This window comes from Protopterus annectens, chromosome 16.part0, assembly GCF_019279795.1.
Source record: "Protopterus annectens isolate FY-2018-M chromosome 16.part0, PAN1.0, whole genome shotgun sequence".
In the NCBI taxonomy this organism is placed as follows: Eukaryota; Metazoa; Chordata; order Ceratodontiformes; family Protopteridae; genus Protopterus; species Protopterus annectens.
Genome location: NC_056750.1, coordinates 346,537,915 through 346,560,556, shown reverse-complemented (window position 1 = coordinate 346,560,556; position 22,642 = coordinate 346,537,915). Strand labels below are relative to the sequence as shown.

Sequence of the window (22,642 nt, the reverse complement as noted above, 5' to 3'; positions counted from 1 at the left end):
ATATCTTAATCTTGAGATCTCGCCTAAATGAAATTGTAAATTTAATTGTCTGTTCTCTTTCTGAATGCTGTTGTTTGTATTCCAAAGTGTCTTTGTAAGTACACATGTAATTAAACTTTGTATATGTGGAGCTTTTGTCCCCGGGCCTCCACTGAAAATGAGCTCCCCGAGCCCAGTGGACCTCTCCGGTCATCAAACTGGAGTAAATAAATAAATATGAGGGACTACAGTAGGAAGAAAGCGTTTGTATGGAAACGTTAATTCTACCAAATCAGGTTCAATAAGTAAAGAGCAATGCCATAACGTAGCTTACAAATCATATGTGGCTATGGCCAGTTCTTCAGATGGTGCAGGGTATTCAACTGTGTGGGATAGTGAGGGTAATAATTTTCTACGTTTACCTAAGGCAAAGCAACCAGATGAGATGAATCACCATTTTCGTTATGATTTTAGACGAGAGGGATTACAGAACAACAAGAAATATGTTTGAAATGGGAACAATTTCCATAGGTTGAGCAAATCACAGGAACAATCGAAAAGGCAAAGACAGTATTAAGGTAAAGTTTGGTGAAGCTATTGATGATACTGAATTTTTGTCTTCTTTGAACTGCTTAAAAGAGACTAATAACTTTAAAAATAACTTTATAATTATTACCATATCTGGTTTCACCGTGTCAGATTGTCATACAGCAGTTCTTAAATCTAGTTTAAAATTTGTACCCACCATTTTACTGCAAATCCTATATGTTCATAGGTGCTAGCTGCCCTTGCAGGTCATTTTAAGCTGCGCCAATTTCCATTTTCCCATTCGGTTTTAGATTGGCCCTACTGATAGCATGGTCAATAATTATATATTACTATAATGAGAATAAATGGGATCATACCATAGATAATTTGACGGGACCAGTGCATGGGATAAAGTATTTAGGAGCTGCATCTGTCCATTAGTAGTACAGGTGGCAGTTCTGGATTAAAGCTTGTGTTTCCCATCCATAGATCTAAGTTGTTCTTGAAAATGGACAGGGATGAACTTTGTTTTATATAGATGGGAAGTGTATTCCATGGCAGTGTTATCTTCTGTAAAATACACCTGTCCCTCCAAACCATTCTGTTGATGCTGCAGAGGTTTACGTTCATATGGTTGAGCGCACGTTGCTCGACCATACATTTGAACAACTTTTCTCCACGAATCCCGTACTGCCGAATGGTCGGAATGTTGTAAAAACTCAGAATTCAACATTTCCGACTGCTCTACACCCTAAAACAAGTGCTAACATGGGTCAAAAAGTGGACGGGATTTTGTGATTTGCAACACTTGCAATCGCAGTTTTGTGATGTTGCCGCACTCCTTTCGGCCATACCCAGTCACCCATTCACTGATCGACCATATGCATGTACACCACTGCATAAGAGGTTTAGATCCCCAGGCCAAGTATTTCTGGTGTCATTTGACTTGCTGATGGGCAGTAAATCCATCAGTAATGAGTACGAGGATGCTGTGTATGGCAGACACAGGTCACCTCATAGCTGAGTATAGTGACAGGGTTTTGAGTCGGTCCATGTAGGACTTGCTCTTCAGGCCTTGCATCCTTTTAGTAAGGTATCTTTGTGGGCGTTCCATTTGTTGCATGTGTCTGGGCAGATACATGTCAAAGGGGGGATTATATTCAATTAGTGGCCTAATGAGGGAATAAGTAAAGGGGAACAATGATATCTGTAGATCCAGACACAATCTCCTTGTTTATAAGCTGTGCAGTATAGAAGTATTTTTCTTACAAGAGTATACACATGTTGGCCAAAGGTTAGGCACTGTCCTCATAGGTGACCAAATCCCAAATAACTAGGTCACCCCTTAGGGACGTATTGTCAATGTGGTAGTTCCCTGGGGTAGATGATTTTCCAAAGAATACAGTAATGCATTTTTTGGCATTTAGCGTCATTCCATGATTTTGACACCAATTATTTATTTGAGACAAACCTTCTTTCAGGATGACTAGGTAGGTCATTTGGGGATTCATTGACTGCTCCTAGCTTGCAGTTATCTGCAAACTTAGTCAGACAGAGCCCTTTGGTATTGACTTTTACTTCGGAAAAGTAGATGCCAAGCAGAAGGGGTCCCAGCACAGAACCCCGGGGGACTCCACTAGTGACTGGCCTCATTGTTCAGGTAACTTCCCCTGTTTTGATAGTCTGTGTCCTATCTATGAGCCATTTGGCAATCCAGTGGGTGACATAGGGGATTATTCCCAGTTTATTTAGCTTTTCTACTGTACCTGAGTGGGGAATTGTGTCAAAAGCTTTGGTCAAGTCAAAGTATGCAGAGTGTACTGTTTTGCCTTCATCCATTGCTTTGGTGACCTTTTCAAAAAGAAGTCACCAGGAAGAGTAAGCATGACTTGCCCTTGACGAATCCAAACTGAGGCAGATCCTCTGTTTCGAGGTTCCCTGTGTCCTGATTGATTAATTCCGTGATACATTTTTCTTGGCTTTGCATGAGGCTTGTAAGACTTATGGGTCTGCAATTGCCAGGGTCTGTGGAAGGTCCACCCTTAAGTGGTGGATAATGTAGTTGTTCTCCATTCTCTTGAAACAAAACCTTATGGAGGCTGAAACTGAGCAGTGAGTTATGAAAATGGAAATTTTTAGACTGGCATATGAGTTAAATTTGGTTCATTGTTTTTCACAGTTTAATAGTGATAATATTTATTTAGATAATGACAGTTATATTAATTATGGATCTGTTAGTGATTGTGCTTACAGCTTTTTTCATGTATATCTGATGAGGAACCAGTTAATGCATATTGTTTAGTGGACACTTCTGAAATACATGTGGACAGTCATTTTATTCCTCCGGTATAGAATGAGGATGTTAAAAATGTAATATGTTAAACTTTGCAGTGGAAAATTCCTTTAGTGATTTTATGAAAAATACAAATAATTTTAATTACAGTTTGACCAAAAATGAGAGGATAGCACTTAAAGAATTAAGAACTAATAAGAACTTAGTCATTAAACCTTTTGATAAGGTATAATAGAAATGATATAGTGATACTAATTTGTGAACAGTACTTACGCATGTACTGTTCACATTTGCACAATGGTTCTACCTATAAATAATAAAGTTAATGTTAAGAGTATCATGAGTTAATTGACATTTTTGGGTTTTGTTTAATAAAGACCTGGTGTTTTTTAATAAGGATGATTTGGATAAAAAGTTTAATTTAAATGGTACCAAAATGACTTCTTTCTATGGTCTCCCAAAGGCACACAAAAACATTAATGATCCACCAGATAGACCTACTGTATCTGCTACTAATTACTTTTAAACACCTTGAGAATTATTTTGTAAGACTATTTCTATCCTTATGTTACTCAGTTGCCACTGTATATTAAATATATACTGGTGATTTATTTTAGATAAAATAAGAATTGCTAGTTGGAATCAAGTCATATGTTTTATAACTCTGGATATTAAGAGTTTATATACCACTATCAAACATGTTTATGGTTTGGAAGCCCTGAATTATTTTTTAGAAGATGCACAATTATATAATAGAGTCAGTATATTTTTTGTTTGACTAATAATTTTTTTACTTTTAACAATAAATTGTTTCACCAAATTCAGGGTACTGCTATGGGTGCTCATTTGTGCCTGTGCTAATTTGGTTATGGGACTGCTTGAGCTAGAATATATATTTATGGTTGTTCCTTTATGATTGATGTATTATATTATTTTAGATATATTGATAATTTCATTTTTATATCTAAAGGGGGTTTAAATGAGACTGGTCAGTTTATTGCACATTTGCTAGACAGTAGATTTAGTTTTGTTTTTGATGAAGAAAAAATATAACAATGTTTAGTTATTTTGAATCTATATTTAATAGGTCTTGATAATGGACATATTAAGACCACTGTCCTTAGAAAATTACCTGCTAATGGACAATACTTCCATGGACATACTTGTCATCTACTACATCTACTTTCCTGCCTAGTTATGGTGAATTTTTAAGGTTGTATCATCTGTATAGTGACCGTATGGAATTTTTTAAAAGATGCTGTGGATATTTATTTGTAGAAAATACGATGAGTCAATTGTTATGAATTTTTATTACAAAGTTATACACAGATTGCAAGATAATGTTACTAAGTGATATAGTCATGATGAAATGGTAATTTCACGTACTAGTAGACAAAATAGTCAACAAGATATCTGTTTTGTCACTAATTATAATATCTTTATTACTAAGTTAGTGGATTTGATTAAATTGTATTGGAAGTTTTTATTAACAGACAAAAAAACTTTTATAACATTACATTTTATTACAGTCCTAAGGTTTCATGTTAACGGGACCACGGTATTGGTGATATTTTAGTACATAGTTTTTATTTGCGTCCAGATATGAAAAGTAGGCTTATAACTCAGAATAACAGTAATAAAGGTACTTTTATTTGTGGAGCATGTAATGTAAGTAAATATATTTTTTATCAGATTAATAATAGAAGATTGTACCGGTGGAATTTTTCAGTTGTTTAACTGAGGGAGTTGTATATGCCCTTAAATGTTCTTGCAGTTTATTTATATATTTTAAATTGATGAAAGAAAAGGAATGATTAAGATTTGACTGCAGGAACGTGTTAGAGAGATTAAATTAAAGAAGGTGGAAAGTTCAGTCGCTATGCATTTTAATGAATTTCATGGAGGTTGTACTGATTCCCTTAGGGCAACTCTATTAGAGAAAATCCATTAGGTCTGGGGGATGATAGCTTCTTTATCCAGAAGAACATTTTAATATTTCTTATTTATTTTCTTGGGGTTTAAACAATAAATGTAATTTAACAGGATTATTAGTTTGTTAATGTAATTAGTAATTAAGGAATGTATTTTTTGGTGTATGTTTCTTGTGTGCGTATACTTCTCTGAAGGCTTTTGCCAAGGTGTGAGAGGTTTTTACAAATATATTTTGTGGGACAGTCACTGTTGTTTTTGCTGTTCTTTACAATCTTCCTACTTTCTCCAAAACCGGGACTGGATTTGCTTCTGTAGTCTTGCAGGGCATTTTATCTTCTGCTTATTTTTTTTCTCTTCTGGCCTTGTCCTTTCTCAGCTTTGGAAATCTTCCCATATAGTTGTTACTGCAACAGTAAAACATGATGAACATAGTACAGTTATGTTTTCTTACCATAAATGTAGATGTTCGTGCGTGTTCACTGTTGCAGTGCATCGTCCCTCCCTCCTTCCCCGCTGTCATTTTTAAGGTTGGGTAAGCACCCTTCCCTATCCCTTTTTCTGTCCCCCTCACAGTTCTACTCCATTAGGTCTTTAGGGACTCTTTCTCAGCACACTGAGAACTTTTGGGTGTCATGTATTCTGGGCCTTAGGCTTCACCTTTGGGGGGGGCTCTCTCTTTTTAGTGGGAGAAAAAAAGACTTGTAATAAGATATTGGCTGGGGACCCTTATCCCCACACATTCTCACATCAGGCGTAGCATGTTCACCAGCCAAGAAGTAGGGCATTATATCTTTGGTACTCAGGCCACCCAAGGGCTACCACAGCAAGAATAATCCATATAGTTATTACTGCAGCTGTGAAGACACTCAAAACATCTACATGTATGGTAAGTAGACAAAAGTGTACTTTGTAGCAGAATGATTGCGTTGAATTACTTACTCCTACAACAGAACTAACCGAACTTAACTGTATTGGAAGTTTTAATTCTGTTTCTCTCATTAGGTTAGTTCACCTCTCAAGACCACAGTCTGCAATTCTCCAAATGAGTATGAGGTTTTACCGAATGGATGCGAAGCTCACTGGGAAGTAGTAGAGCGCATCCTGTTTATTTTTGCCAAGCTAAATCCTGGTATTGCCTATGTACAGGGAATGAATGAGGTGGTGGGGCCCATTTACTATACGTTTGCCACAGATCCTAATGATGCTTGGAAAGGTAAGTCTTTATAAATTAAAACAAAGTTCAGAGAATAGAAGCATATGATTTTATAAGTGTACTCTCTACTGCTGTCTTCTGTACACATGATGCATTATTCTGACCCTACACAATCTAGTGCTGGTGAGCTGAAATCCTCCACAATACTGTTCTAGTTCATTTTTTAGCATTTTTAGGCCACGGGTTGTAGGTGATTCTTCTGTCACATTTTGGTTGGCATCACACCACAGACACTAGTGCATTACTGAGTTAATTGCTTTAATGTACTTCTAAAATTTGTCAGCCTTGTGAGGAGACAATGTAACTCCTTTTGCTTACTGTCTTGATAAACCTGTACGACTTTCTATTAAGAGTTACCTGTTGTCCTGTAGTCTAACTAGTATTCCTCTTCCCATAAAGTAGGCCTAGGCCACCGTTCCATGAAGTATGCATGCACTGCTCTGTAAAAATAGTGCAGGTTAGTTATGATATACACAGTCACTGAATACATTTCAAATGAAAAAGAAAAATGTACAAAATGACATGCAAACAAGTTACCATAGCTTTTTGAATGGGACAAAGCCATTCCTCACATTCCCATGCCTAGTGAGAGCAGTACTTCTTGTACCTCCTTTGTACTATTCACACCAGTGTTGCTGCATCTCAGAGGAATGGATTGCACTGACCATCCTCAGTGTAAATTCATTTTGGCCACATGTACAAAATTAGAATATAAACACTTGGCATTCACACAGGTGTTTGACTTTAATGTTTTTTGTTTGTGTCTTTCGGCTTTTCCCGGTTAGGGGTCGCCACAGCGGAACTCCGGACTGCTAATGACTGGCAGTAGATTTTTACGTGCTGGCTTGCCGGGCCTAACGCACAACCTTCAATGAAGGAACGCCCATTCACGCATGTCAACACACAGAAGACGCTCTAACTGAGAATCGAACAGGCAACGTCTAACTGTGAGGCGACAACGCTACCACAGCACCACCACCGCAGTAGGTGTTTGACTTTAATGTAAAAGTCATAATTGCAGATAGTGACTTTAGTGCTAGACTCTTGCTACTGCTGTTGGCTAGCATACTGTGTGCATGCACGTAGGTGCAAAAAAAATTGAACAGCTTGTAAATACTAAATGATATTCTTTCCTTGATAAACTTCAGACTGCACCAGTTTGGTCATCTTCTTTATTTGCCATCATATAAGGTTTGAATAAAAATAATGAAGCAGCTCACCTTCTTAGACTGTTTGTATAGGTATACTTAAATTGATGACAAGATATTTTTGCAAGAGTCATTGATGCCGTGTAATACCTTGAACATTGTTATTCTGCAAAACCAACAGCTTTTATCTGTGTAATGCATTTTGCCTAGTAAACAGAACAGGAACAGATATTACAATGTTTTGATAAATGATTGAAGCCAGAACAAATATTTGCCAGTATAGGACTTCTCTGTATAGGCTCAAGTTAATGAACTTTCTTTAATGATAGCTTCATTTATAGCATTAAAATATAGCTAAAAGTTAAACAGCTACATAGTCTCTGCTTTTGGTCTTGATTGTTCTTTTCCAACATCCAGAGTATGCTTTACTACAAATGCCTTTGCTTTCTTTCCTCCTTGCCTTTCTGTTCTGCACTGTATGTGGTGTATCTGCTTTGCTTAATTTAAGTAACCTTGATCCATTTCCTGAGCCCTTTCATCATGTATGTGTCCCCTTTCCTCCACTGATGATAAAAGATAATTAAAAATTTAAGCAGTGCTTAGAAGTAAAGTTTCCACAAGCAGATCAAGGCAAAGCAGTGTGCAGTCAGTACAGATCGTTTTGCAGATGGGCAGTATGCTGACTGTGCATCTCTCTGTAACAGGATATAACTGGTATTGACATAACAGGTATAACTGGTTCTGAGCAGGCTGCTTATTGATGTAAACTGAGAAGCAGCACAGTTTTAAAGTTCTAAAGCTTGTGCAGTTTGCAGGTCAAGCTTGCTTGGGATTAGAGTTAACATGACAGAAGCAAAAATAAGAAAAAAGAAACAAGTCTAAGATTAAAGAGCCATACTTTTTCATGGGATTTTTTTCCCTATTTTGTCATTGAGAAGCATTAATGCAAGTGTCCTGTACTTGTGTAATAGAACTGGTAATCTTATTGTGTTCACATTAATTTAATACTGCTGTTACATCAGTGATAACTTATTGGCACTTCTGCCACAGAAGCCCAACATCCTTGTACTCTTTCCTGTCCTGGCTGAGTGGACACCCTGCCACCTGGATGTCAGCATGTCCAGAGGTATGAGAGACATTCACCTCCACATCTTCAATTCTTTCAGGCTACAGTATGAATGCGTGTCATGACTATTGTGCTAGCCATCATTAGTCTTTTGGTTCCAATGTGGCTTCTGGAGTTTTCAGATAAGTACCTTGATGGGGAACTGTTCTTTTCTCATTGACTACACCAGGCATGTTTATAGCTTTTGTAGTTCTTCAGGCATCAGGTAAAGATGTAAAAGTTAGTGTGTAAGGACATTTAGTGTAGAAAGCAAGCCCACATAAAACATCCTCACCTGGCATTTGTTTTGTTAGGGGCTTAAGCATGATATCTCTAGCTGCCCTTATGCTGCATGCTTCAACCAGAAGGCTATTAAATGCAGAGCAAAAGGCTTTCCAAGAGTATCTAAACCAAAAACAGCTGTATGCCTTGATCAAGATTGATATGACATTGGCCAAGTCTACTGTGGACACCACAGAAAAAAGAGGCACCCACATGAGAATGATGTAAGGGAGTAAGGGGAGAAATCAGAAGTCGAAGACCTCTCTAGGTATGAGGGCTTCAGGTCTAATGAGATTCCTTCACAGCCCCTAAACCACATGTCTGTGATGTGTAGATCTTGAAGTGTGTAATAAGGTTAATACCGGTTTATATATATGCTTCATTACCTTGAACAAGGGTTAAACAAAGCATGCTGTTTAGCTTGTAATGGCTACAAATCAGCTTATAAAAATATTTTGCAATCATGTTGTTATCTTTGTTTGCTTGTATAAACAATGCAGTTTTGCCCCATTCATTGCAGTAGATAAATCTCCACATAAGCCACCTGATACCTCATTGCATTTTATAATGCAGTATGTTGGTAAATAGAGTGGCTTGGTGTAAGGCAAAAATGGTGCAGAGATTGCTGTGATGATGGCATTTTGTTTTTAGTACAGTAGGAGAAAGATTTTCTTGATTCGGCCAACAGTTGCTGCATGGTGTTTCTTTTCCTGAATTTTAATTTAATAAAACTATAAATATTTGTTATGTACAGTTCATGAAAAATCTACTTTTCCCACTCTGTCTTCTTCAAGTAAACATTGTATATTCAAGCTCTCCATGGCCATAATATGTTTTTTGCCCCCCCCTTGCCTGCTGACTGTCTTTCCAACAGTCGTAACCCTTGCCTATTCATTCTTAACCTATGCTTCCTAACACTCTGTCTGCATACCACATAAGCTCTCCAGGAGTGGACATGCACTGTATGCAGCATGAGGCTCTGACTTGCCTGTTTTTTTTTGAGTGAGTGATACTGTGTTAGGCCTGCATTCTCCATTGTGATGCTTTAGCAGGAGATATGCTGTGTGACAAGCCCATCAGACCCCCCCCTCCCCAGTATGGGTGAGGTACCACCTCTTCATTTGCCTTTCTCCCCAGCTAGCTTCTTTAGCTTCTTGACTACTAATCAAATCCAGGTCAGCGGGATGGTAGACAAGGCTACATTCTTCTATGCTACAAAGCTAACATTGAAAAGCTGAATCTTGATATGCTGTGCCCTGCACTAGTACATGTAAAATATTTGCTATTGCTTTATAATACACTGTGATGTTAATCATTTGCCATTTTATTTGCTAAGCAGGAAGAGAACATGGAATAGATCAGAAGGCGAGGCATTTTTTCCTAAGACACTTTGCACGCCACTACTAAAAATATGCTCTGCATATCTTCTTTGAAAAACAAGAGGGAGTTATAGTGCGATTCAGCTTGGCTGTCATTGCACAGATTTTAAGTAAGCAAGCAAGCATACTGTGTATGTTGGTAGAATTTTTTTTTCATTCAAATGCTTCATTAAACACAAGAAGCTCCGTGTTTAGTGATTTTTGATTGGCCCGTATGCCGGTATACGGGCCAATCAAAAAAAAAAAAACAAAACAAAGCGGAGGCTGCCCGGGATTTAAACCAGCAGTGTGGAACTCGGGATCAGGCTGCTGATCTCGGGACAGTCCCACCCAAATAGGGACATCTGGCAACTCTGCTTGTGACTCAGATGAAAGGGCCTGCATTTTGCAGGCTTCCTGCAAGACAATGCGTCTTTCAGAGGTACCCGCATGAGGATGAAGAAGCACTGTAAATCAAAGATGAAGGAAACCTTGGATAGTACATAAGTAAGAAGAGATACTTTGATCTCCTGGGCCCCTAAACCTAACTCCACAGTGGTTCTTCGTATATTCAAAGCCTTATTCCTAGCCGTCTCTGTACAGCCAGACTCCCAAACCCATACCCAAGAAACCAAGTATGGTGTGCATGGTGTAGTACCCATACAGAATTGCAGTGGCAGGTCCATGCTTATTTTACTTGAGGCACACAAGGATAGGAAAACAGTGCCAGGCTCTAATGCATTGCCAAATGATAGGGAAAGCTAGTTCCTGGATAAATTTGGGAAAAAATTGTGTTCTTAACCCTGTATGTTGTCAAATGCATTATTATAGTGAATTTGAACTGGTTCACAGAGATTTAGGATGAGTCACTCAAGTCCCACGTCAATCCTAAAACATATTCAGCTAAGCTAAGATGTGGGAAATGTATGATTGGATACAGTCTCTAGAATAGCAGCTACTGATATGGTTATTGGGCGTCATGCCTGGCTTAGGGTTCAGGCAGTACTGGAGGATGTCAAAAGAGAACCGTTGAATGCCCCTCAGACAGTCAATCATTGTTCAAGAGAGCCTCTCAGGATTGTTTAAAGCATAGAGGAAAAGGGCAAGGTAGTGCAAATGATGAGACAAATTTTTCACTCCTGCCTGTTATACATTATAGCAGAAATTATCCATCCAAGACTGTCCCCTTTTGCTTTTTCTAACCAAAAGGTAAGCAGACAAAACTCAAGAAATCAGGGGAAAATAGACACAGTGGGGTGAAAAGGAAGGATTAAACTGGAAGGTAGGGTAAAAGCAGTTCTGGCAGAGCAGGTATGAGTTGGATTACTTCACTTCCTCTGCCCCCCACCCCTTTCCCAATAACTGACTTCTCAATTCAGACTGACTAGACTAGACTAGACTCAGTAGACTGAGACACTTTGCAGAGGCATGCTGGAAGATAATCAGACAGCTGGGTGTTGAGCATCATAGTGGAGTGGTACAGGACAGAATTCAAGTTTTTTCCACTTTTCATGAGGATACTCCTGGTACCAGAAGGTCAGTGCATCTGACATTGTCCCTTGTTCAGCAGTTACCAGATCAGAGGACAGTGGAAAAGTGGCACACTGAGAAGAAGGATTAGGTTTCTACTTCCATTTTTCAGTAGTTCCCAAGTGAGACAGACCATGAGGACTGATTCTGAACCTGTGCAAGTTCAGCCTTTTCTTGTAAGTAGCCAAATTCATGATGCTCCCCTTGTATTCAGTGATGTGCTAACTGAAATCCCTATTGCAGTATTCATCACAGATGGGATTTCGTCACTGATTTCTGGCTGGGGTACCAAAGCTTTACTTTCCCAAGGGTGTACGTCCAGTGTATTACTTCAGCTTGTGTGAATCAGGGTATAAGGATGAGTATACCCACAAGATTGTCAGGCTTTCTTGCCACCAGCCCGAAAGTAAGTTGTGCACCCATCAAACTGATCTACATTTGGTCGTTGGTACCATTGCTTCGCCAATCATTGTCAGATAAGTGTCCAGTTGGGAAACCTAAATTTTCTTATCTTAGAGGTGTGGTTTAAAATTGTTAGATATCAGCTAGGAGGCATAAGTCTAAATGCGGTAGGTAAATTCCTTACAAGGACTTGCAACTGAGTGCTTTTTTTGCCTAAGCCCTGAACATGACTACAAATCCTCTTCTGTTTGTCACTCATTCGTATCCAAGACCCTCAGATCAAGACCGTTCTTGCTTAATACCTTTCTTGAAAATCAGCAATTGAAATGCTTTGCTTAATCTTAGATGGCAAACTCTCAGGTTTCCAATGTCTCCCTTTCCCCCGAAGAAGAAACTCAAGAGACCCCAAGATGATTCCCAGTCCAACATCTCTGAGTTAGTCATACCTGCTGAGGTGGTTAAACCCACAGCACAATCGATTACCTGTCAGGCACATGCTACCAAGATCCCTTTGGAAGCTTGTATGAGTCCTAAGGACTTGCAGACTGCAGATACCATGGTGTAATCGCTTTTTATCATCTCGGAGGGCCCACTCAGAATCCATCAGATCCTTGTATGGGAGGAGGTTCCCTGGTACACTTATTGAAATGATACAAGATTCTGAACCTCCAGGGCTTGTGCAAGAGGACTTCATTACTAAAAAGCAGAAACAAAAAGGAAAACAAAACGTCTGATGTCTCCTACATCTTCCATAGAAAAGGAATGGTTGGACTTCTAGACTTATTTAAAGCTATCATGGCCCTGAAGCTTCCTTCTTTTCTGACCCAACTGTCTCAAGCCACACCACAAAAGCATGCCTTGGATTTTTCCTCCTCTGAAGAAGATCCTGAACCAGATTGTGATCATTCTTTGGTTTACTCTTCGCAACCCCACTATTCTGAGCAAGTCGCCTTGGACGAAGGGGACTTCCCTTTCATCTGACTCTCCTTTGGAAGAAGCTTCCATTGGTGAAATTATTCAGAGTATGATGAAACAATTTGAGTGGCAGTCAAGGCAAATCTCTGAGATACAAAAGAGATACTACAGCCTTCTGGAGGTGACTACACCAGCTATTTCACTAGTTTCCCCCAGTCCTAGAAGCTTATATTGATGCCTTTCATTCTTCTTCAGTAACACCCAACTTTCAGCCACCTGCTCCTAAAAGACCTGACAAGTTTTATAGGGCTCCTGATGAACTTAAATACCAGTATAAAAATCGCATGGCTGACCCTGCAGCAGTCTCCCTCTTCTCAGACAAACCATCCAGGCTGCTTCCTTCCCACTTACAATGCCCTTCCCTCAGACAAGGATAGCAGGAATATGGATAGCTGAGGTAAGAAAGTTTACACCTCTTTCTGTTTATCATTCAGAGCTATTTATTACCAAACACAAATGACTAAGTACCTGTTTTCTGTGAAACAGTCTCTGCTTAAGGTCATGTCAGAACCTCAGACAACAGACTGTAAATGGCAAATGCAGTCTGTTCTGTCCCAAGCTACACAAATAAGCAAACACAGCATCAAATGCAGTTATGATGCATTGGACACTTTGTCTAGAGCTGCTGCCACTGGCTGAGTGATCAAGTGGTTATGCATGGCTACAGGGTCAGCCCAGTATGAAGACTTCAAATCAAAACACTTGGATTCACCCTTGGACAAATGACCCTTTTGTTTGACCAGCAAGCTCCCAGTCTTTTCAAAATTCTGCAAGAGCAAAACAAGGTTAGGCAGTGAAAGTCTGTGGGCAGATTTTCCTCTTTACAGTCCCTAGATACCATAGGAACTATCCATCCAAATCCACTTCCTATGTTAAGAGGAATCCTAGGTCCTCTGTCAAACATGGAAAAGCACCTAGGAAAAGATTTTCTGACAAACCACAAAGGTACTCCTCTTCACGGAGGCTTCCCCCTGGGAGCAAAACATTGACTGTTCTCCTTTCCCCCACCTCCCGCCGTCCATCCCTTCACCTCACTATCATAAAGACTCTCCGTTTCACTTTGAGTCTTAGAGGTGGTAATTACAGACAAATAGGTTCTACCCATTATCAAAGAAGGCTATTCCATATCTTAGGAAAGCATTCCCTCCATGAAAGGGATTCCCAATCCTCCATCCAAACTTCCCTTGAATGGTTCCATTCTTCAGGACTTGCTGACACAGGGCACCATAGAAAAGTACCTTCATCCTTCCTAGTTGAAGGTTTTTATTCCGGGACTTTTCTTGTTCCATTGAAGGAAGGGCACCGGAGGACCATCCTGGACCTCTCACTGCAAGGCACCTTTCTGAAAGTGCCTACTTTCAAAATGCTTTCTCTATACAACCTCCTGCCCTTTATTCTTCCTTAAGCTTTCCTAGTATCCCTAGACCTCAAGGATGTATATCTTCACATCTCCGTCTGTCTATCTTGCAGAAAATTCCTGAGGTTCTTGTCTGACTCTTCTCATTTTTAGTTTACTGCTTTGCCCTTTGGTCTTTCCACTGGCCAGATGTTTTTACAAAGTGTCTAGCACCTGTTAGTAGCCTTCTGCCAAAGTCACGGAATTCAGGTTTTTCCCTGTCAGAACAGCCTGTTGATTCAGACTCTGCCCACAGCCACTCGCCTCGAGCACCTACATTTCACAGTATGGTTGTTGACCAGTCTGGGATTCATCATTAAATTCAAGAAGTCTCCTCTTGATTTCACTCAGGATTTAGTCTTCCTGAGTTGCAGGCTAAACACAAGCATGATGCAGACCTCTCTTCCTCAGAAAAAGTCCAAAGCCTGGTAAGTTTTTTTTCCAAACCCTTTGATCAGTAACTCTCTGCACTACAAAGGAAATCCTCAGAGCTCTGGGATTCATGACTGCATCCACCCCAATGATCCCATTGGAGAGGCTGCATATGAAAAACATTCAGTGGTACCTGAAATCAGTGTGGGCGCAACACTCACACCCCTTAGACACCTTGATTCCTCTGTTGCCCTGCATTAAGAAGGAGCTCCTCTGGTAGGAGAAATAGGTGTCTCTCAACTCAGGCCTTCCATTCACGCTGGACCCTCATGACTAAATTCTCCACATCAATGCCTCAGACAGGGTTTGGAGAGGCCTGGACGAGTTCTCACAAAGTACAGGAGAAATGGCCACCCTTTGTCCTGAAGGAGCACATCAACCTGAAAGAAATGAGAGCCCTTCTGTAGTCTGTGCAGACTTTTTCACACCTTTGGAAACCAGACACTCTCCTGGTGTACACAGACAATACCACAGCGATGTGGCACATAAACAAGGAGGCACAAAGTCTTACCCCCTGTGTAGGTTGGCATAGAAGGTTTGGCAAATGGTCACGCAATTGAACATGACCCTCACAGCAGCTTACATCCCCGAAATAAAGAATGTGTTGGTGGACTCTCTAAGCAGGGACCTAGTGGACCCCCACAAATGGACCCTGAACAGACGACTCTTCAGTGCAATTGTACACCACTTTGGCACTCCACGTAGTAACCTCTTTGCATCTCCAGAGCCTCACCACCTGTCTCTGTTCTTTACCAGGACCACATCTCCTCTGGCCTGGAAGACAGAAGCCTTTTCTCTCCGGTGGACAGGGAGGCTCCTATACGCCTACTCTCCACTGCCACTTATTCCAAGAGTCCTCCTAAAAATCCAAAAGGGCACTCTAAAACTGCTGCTCCTGGACCCTTTCTGGCCAATGCAATATTGGTTTCCCATCCTGTTCACCTATGAAAGGGAAACCTCTGCAAAATCTCAGTATGATCACACTTGATCACCCAACAGAAGGGTCAGTCATCTTCTACATTTCAATCTAGCCTCTCTCAGTATCACTCTTTGAATGATTGGGTTCTGATCCCTAAAAGACACTTATTCTCAGAGGAGATGGGGCAAGTTTTACAGGAGGCCAGGAAACCCAGTACCAGGAAATTATACTCGGTGGAAAAGATTCTCCATTTGGTGCCACAAGCACAGACTAAAACCACTCTTATCTAGGTTACCACTGTACTATAGTATTTCTGTGAGTTTTTGCATTCTGGGTTGGCTTGCACATCTATTAAACACATCAGCCATCATTGCCTGTTTGCCTCTAGACCCTCCTCTCATGTCCAGGACAGTGGTAAAGCTCTTCTTGAAAGGAGTCCTGCACCTTAAGCTTCAAGGAAACCTATTACCACACCATGGGATCTTAATTTTGTTCTGGAGAGACTCGTTCCACCCCCCCTTTTAAGCCAGCCGTATCAGCTATCTTAAAATTCTGCACATGGAAAACTTTCTTCCTACTGGCTCTAACCTTGGCTCGTAGGATGTCTGAGTTCCAGGCAATCATGGCTACTCCTGCATTCCCTGTTTTCCACAAGGACAGGGCAATGCTTAGGACTAGCCTTTCTTCCATTCCTAAGGTTGTGAATGAACTATTCCTCAATCAAGCCATTCACCTACCTGCTTTCTTTCCCAGTGTTCAAAATAGGGAGGTAAGAATTGTACATTCCTTAGACATTCTTAGGCAGCTGAGATCCTGTTTGGACAAAACTAAGACAATCAGAAAAACTGACTGTTTGTTTCTTTTATGGATGCCAAGCTGGGCCAACCAGTCAAAGCAAACCATTGCATCCTGGATAATGAAGGTTATATCTTTCTGCTACTTACCGCATGATAAATTCCTGCCCTGCTGCCCTAACATTCCACTCAGGCGGTTGCCTCTTCTAGTGCTTTCCACAAAGAGGTTGATGTTAGGTCCAACTTGGAAGCTGCCACTTGGTCCTCTGTGCACACCTTCACTAAGCACTACAAGATTGATGTCTTCTCCAGGTCTAGGACAGCCTTTGCCAGGTCAGTGCCCTCTGGTCTTCTGGTCAGTTTCTGTTCTTCACTTTAGCCAGCCACTGCACTTTCTTTTCTCCTTCTCTCTCTCTCTCCATCTCTGGGAATTACCCATCTATGTTGAATACTGCAACAGTGATTTCAGTTAGGGAATAATACAGCTGTGTAAGAACTTACAATACAGTAGATGTCCTACTGATCACATTTGCAGTATTACTTTCCTACTTTTTTCACCTTTATTCTCTTGTTTTTGGATCATACACACATACATACTTTCTTGTAGGAGTTTCCTACTTGTTCGGGCTACACCCCTCCTAACTGACTAGTTTCCTCTCTCAGCTGTCTCCAGGCCACTAGCTTGGAGATAGTCTGAGGATCTTGTGTGTACATCTGTCCTTTTATCCCAACACACACGAGCTGAAGTCATATGTCGGAGGTACGCCCTTAGGAAGGTAAAGTTTTGTTACCCCAGCCAGACGGCAATGAAAACCCATTGTTATGGAAAGTTCTTACACAACTGTACTTTCCCATTATGTCCCAGTAATGACTCTATTCTTTGGCTCCTGATCACTCTGGACCTGATGGATACTTGTTTGCACACCACACCTATTCACAAAGACTACAGATGATTTCTAAGGTCCTGGATCAGACCTCAGCGTTTCCAGTTTATTTCCTTGGCCTTTGTGCTCTCTACTGCCTTCAGGATATTTAGAAAGTGCCTGGCCTCAGTGGTGGCCTTGCCCAAACTAAAAAGGTGTCCACATTTACACACACTTATGCAGTTGCCTGCCACTAGAACAATTGCAAAACTAAATCCTATACATTCTCAGCATTTCTATAGAGTATCTGCAGTTTCAGTAATTTTAAGTGAGCCTTTCTAAATCAAGCCTCATTATCAACAGGATCAAGACATTTGTAGGGGCAACCCTGAATATGAAAGAATGCAAGGTCCTTTTCCCAAAACAGACATCCCTCTTTCTAGGCTCCTACTAGTGCAAACAAGGCTGTCAGACATCTCATGACAGTTAGGGATTTCTTCAAAGCTTTGAGCTATTTAACATTTGCCATGCTGATGGTCTTGTTGCCAGGCTGCACATGGGAAGGATTCGGTGGTTCATGAAAGCTTTTTGGAGTCAACATTCACAGTCCTAGGATTTAGATCTCTTGGTATTGCCCTGCATCCGGAGGGAATTCAGATAACGGGAGGTACAGCTGTCTAGAAATGAAGATAGACCATTCCCCCAGCCAGATCTTTCCCAGTTTCTGACTACTGATGTCTTGGACTTCACATGTGATACCCACACCCACAAAGAGATGTTTTCAATTCAAGGGCCTTGTTTTCCCTTTAAAAAGAAGTCTGCATATAAATCTGAAGATGGTGGTGATAGTCTTTTTAGCCCTGAAAACATTCAAGAATAAGTAGAAACTGTGTGTCCTATCGCTTAGCACAGACAGCACCTCTTTCATGTGATACATAAGCAGAGTAATATGAGATTCTCTGTTGTACAATATTGGTGATACAGGTCTGCGAGCTAGAGGCCCAGTCCAATCTGGAACTCAGGGAATTGTATCTGCCTTAAGAGCTTAACAGAACAGCTGATAAAAAGAGAGAATTATAGATGAAAACCATGAATAGAGGTTGAGCAAAATGTTTTTCTGGCAGTTGACAAGCAAACAGGTTTTTTACAAGGTAGAGTTGTCTTCCTGCTGAGCCATCAACTCTCTGCTTTCTGTAAAAGGCTCTTTTCTTTGGAGCCTGGAAGGTGAATGCTTTTTTCTCCCACTGGCAACAATGGATGTTCTTCGTGTTTCACTGTTGCAGTCATTACATTTGGGTAATCCTGCTGGCAGGTTGCCCTCAGTCGGCCTGAATTCCAAAGTCTTGGGTCCTGCGTTGGCTGCTGTCGCCCCTTCCCTGACGTCAGGTCGTCAGGGGTATAAAAGAAGCAGCCGACGTCATTTTCTTCAGTCTTTCTTGCCGTGCCGTGCCCGAAGCAGAAGCAGTTCGCAAGTGCCGGTCGGCCGACTCCTGAGATTTTCGTGTTCGAATTTCAGATCCGAAGTCTTCAATAAAGCTAAGTACCCCATTGGGGAAACTTTTCTCTTGTTCCAGACCGATGTCAGAAAAAGTAAATAATTGTATCTCATGTGGAAAGCAAATACCTCATAAGGACTTTCATTCTTGCTGTATTCCTTGCCTAGGCTCTGATCACAACGTTTCTGTTTGTCGGTTTTGTGCTAGATTTAACCAACGCACTATTAAGCATCGGTATGATTTTGCTTTAAACTATTTTGGACGCCGGTTTAATTATCCAGAAATGTCGTCTGATAGCCATCCAACTTCCGGAGTTCACAAAAAATGAAAGAAAAGGAGAGAGATAAACAACCGAGGCCCAAAACCGACGACAAAGCTTCTCCTAAGCCAGTCGCCGGTTCTCAGTGAGGATCTTTCACAGCTCCTGATGCCAGCTACTTTAGAGTCGCAGGCCACTACTGACTCCCACGTGGAGTCAGCCATGCCGCTGGAAACTCAAGGTATTGGAGCCTCGGATACTATTCCCTCAGATGGGTCCGGAGCCGCTGAGCAGGCACCGGCTTCTGAGGGTGTATTCAGACCTAAACATCCTTACATTAAACCGACTTCAGCTTCAAAGGCAAAGACTAAAGCACCTTCTAAAGCAAAGAAACAAACTCAAGAGCCACGTGGACAGGCCTCTATGCCAAAAAAACAGATGCTCAAAATGGCTGAAGACTTGATTACCTTGATCAGGGGTTCCCATCCCCCTCCTGATAAGAGGCCTAGGCAAGAGACTGGCTATGAATCTTCAGATCAGGTTTCTATTTCTTCTGAGTCCTCTTCTGATCAGGAATATTCTCTTCCCCCTATGAGGATTCTGATCCTGAAGGATCTATACCTTCAGCTTCTCCTCCAGAGGACTATTCTTTTGGGGAAACCTTGCATGCCATGAGGGAGCATTTCCACTGGGAGAGCCAAGATTTTTCAGAATCTAAAAAGAGGCTTAGAGATTTCCTTTTACTTCCTCAACACAGGCCTCTAGCCATTCCACCTTTGTTAGACATTGTAGATGATGTGTTTTCGGAGTCTAGTCTTACCCCTGACTCCTTACCTCCAGCTCCTGTTAAGCCTGATAGATATTACAGGGTTCCTGACTCTCATAAATTCCTTTTTAAAAACCCTGCTGCAGACCCAGAGACTATTTCACAGGGTCCCAAATGAGTTAAGGCTTCCGCTGCAAAAAACCCTACCCCCTCTGACAGAGATTCTAGGGCACTGGATAGATGGGGAAAAAAGGTTTACACATCTGCATCCTTGGCTATAAGGGCCTTAAACTGTCAGTTTCATATGCTCAAATATCAGCAACATGTCATGGCATCGCTTAAACCGAAAATGTTGTTAAACTCTGAATGTGCAGAAAACAAGGAAGTGCAGGATTTATTGCATGCAGCTGAACAAGTTGGAAAGCATACTTTGCAATGTGGTTTTGATTCTTTGGAGGCCTCCTGCAGGGCCGCAGTTCGGGTTCTGTAATTAGGAGGCATGCTTGGTTAAAGGAACAAAATCTGCTTGATCATGTGAAAGTTAAATTATTAGATGCACCTTTAAAGCATGATACTTTGTTTGGTGTTAAGGCAGAAGAGGTGTTAAAGAAAATGGAGGACAAAGCTAAATCTATGCAAACTGTCAAAAGATTTTTTTACAAGTACAGCCACCTAGGTTTAGTAGGCACTGGCCTACAAGAATTGGTCCTTTCCTGTGTCAGACAGACCTCAAAGGGGCAGATCCAGATGCCCTAGAGGCAGATCCCAGGCGCAAGGTTCATACAGGTCAAAGCAATGGGGTGCTTCTACCTCCAAAGTTGGAGAAAACAAATCACAACCTTACAGGAAACAGTCCCAATGACTTCCCCCTGCCTGCACCAAGCACTTATCTCCTGGCAGCACCCTTAGGGGGAAAATGAGCACTTTTTTCTCAAAATTGGCACATTATAACCCAGGACAAGTGGGTTCTAAACATAGTGTCACAAGGCTACAAGTTCCATTTCCGTACCCTGCCAAAGGCAAACGGCTGGCCAGATCTGCCAAAAAATCAATGGGCAGAGGTACAAAAACAAGTCTCATCCCTCATGGACATGGGGGCCATTCAACAAGTACCAGAGCAAGAGCAGGGACAAGGATTGTACTCGACTGTTCTTGGTACCCAGAAAGGACAAGGCCTGGAGACCAATACTGGACCTATCTATTCTGAACACATTCCTGGATATACCAAAATTCAAAATGTTAACTTTGCAGCAGCTTCTGCCCATGCTGGGCAAGAATGCTTGGCTTGTGACTTTAGACCTAAAAGAGGCATACCTGCATGTCCCAATCAGACAGTCATGCAGAAGATACCTCAGATTCAAGGCTGGCTCATTGCATTACCAATTCTCTGCACTGCCCTTTGGCTTATCTACTGCGCCCAGGGTCTTTACAAAGTGCCTGGCACCAGTAATTGCATTCTGCAGACAAAGAGGAATACAAATATATCCTTACTTGGACGACTGGAATTCAAGCAGAGAACAAGGACATTCTTCTACAGCATCTGGCATTTGTGAAAAGACTTCTAACATGCCTAGGATACACAGTCAATGAAAAGAAATCAAAACTAGTACCCTCTCAAGATATAATATTCCTGGGTGCAAGCTTAAATACAACTGCCCAGATGGCTTATCTCACGCCAGACAAACAAAGGCAACTGACTACCTATTTCAAGATGTTGGCAACAAAGGCCCAGTTATCTGCATGAAAAATTCTGCAGGCTTTGGGCTTCATGGCATCCTGCATCTTACTAATTCCATATGCAAGACTGCATATGAGGAAACTTCAGTGGTACCTAAAAAGTGTTTGGACGCAACATTGCCACAGCCTGGAGACAATGATTACTCTCATTCCCTACCTGCAACAGGAGTTTCTATGGTGGGCGAAGGCTGGTCACCAGAACAAGGGACAGCCATTCACATTACCCCCAGTCAGGCAGACACTAACAACAGATGCATCAGATTATGCCTGGGTGGCCCACATGGCAGGAAGATGCATTCAGGGCACATGGTCCTCAAACCAAATGCATCTACATATCAATCAAAAAGAGATGCTAGCTGTTCAAAATGCCCTGACAGCCTTCAAGGACCACTTCATCCGGGACAACTACTGATAAAGACAGACAACACCACGGCCATTTGGTATATAAACAAGCAGGGGGGCACACATTCTTACCCCCTTTGCAGACTAGCCATGACTTTGTGGGACACAGCATTGACTTACCAAGTACATATGCAGGCACAATTCCTGCCAGGAAAGGAAAATACTCTGGCAGATGAACTAAGCAGAAACCTCATGGATCCCCACGAGTGACAGCTGAATCCATAAGTCTTCAGCATGATAACAAGGAAATGGGGATGCCCGGACATAGATCTATTTGTTTCCCCTCACAACTACCAACTAAAAAATTCTGCACAAGGACTTATCACAGACAAGCATGGAAAATGGATGCCCTATCTTTCAGCTGGAAAATCCTATCAGTATATGCCTTTCCTCCACTGCCACTCCTCCCCAAGGTACTCCTAAAGGTCAGACAGGAGAAGCCAAAGATAATACTGATTGCCCCAGACTGGTCCCGCCAGTACTGATATCCAATCCTAAGGAATTTGTCTCAATGCTCAGCTTGGACCTTACCTCAAATACCCCATCTACTGTCCCAGCAAAACAATCAGATCCTGCACAGCCAACTCAGGACTTTAAAACTGACAGCATGGCGGATATTGTAATCATACAAAACACACCTCTCAGTAAAGCTGTGATGGATGTCATTTTGGAAGCCAGAAGGCCTAGTACTAGAAAATCTTATGCTGGAAAATGGAAGCGATTCTGTGCGTGGAACCAGGCGCAAGGAACTGATACAGCTGTACCAAACATTCCGCAGATTTCGCAATACTTAAATGAGATGCTGGACAAAGGCCTATCTCTTTCATCAATTA

At 41.4% G+C, this 22,642-nt stretch overlaps 1 protein-coding gene across 2 annotated transcripts in view; it reads left to right on the top strand.

Annotated features, from left to right (window-relative positions):
* The window catches only part of TBC1D13 (TBC1 domain family member 13), a 1,245,864-nt gene that overhangs the window by 459,083 nt on the left and 764,139 nt on the right, over positions 1–22,642 (top strand). For both annotated transcript variants that reach the window (XM_044058416.1, XM_044058417.1), the window contains exon 8: positions 5,735–5,945. In XM_044058416.1, coding sequence (XP_043914351.1) covers positions 5,735–5,945 — 211 coding nt within the window. The remainder of the gene's footprint in view (positions 1–5,734; positions 5,946–22,642) is intronic.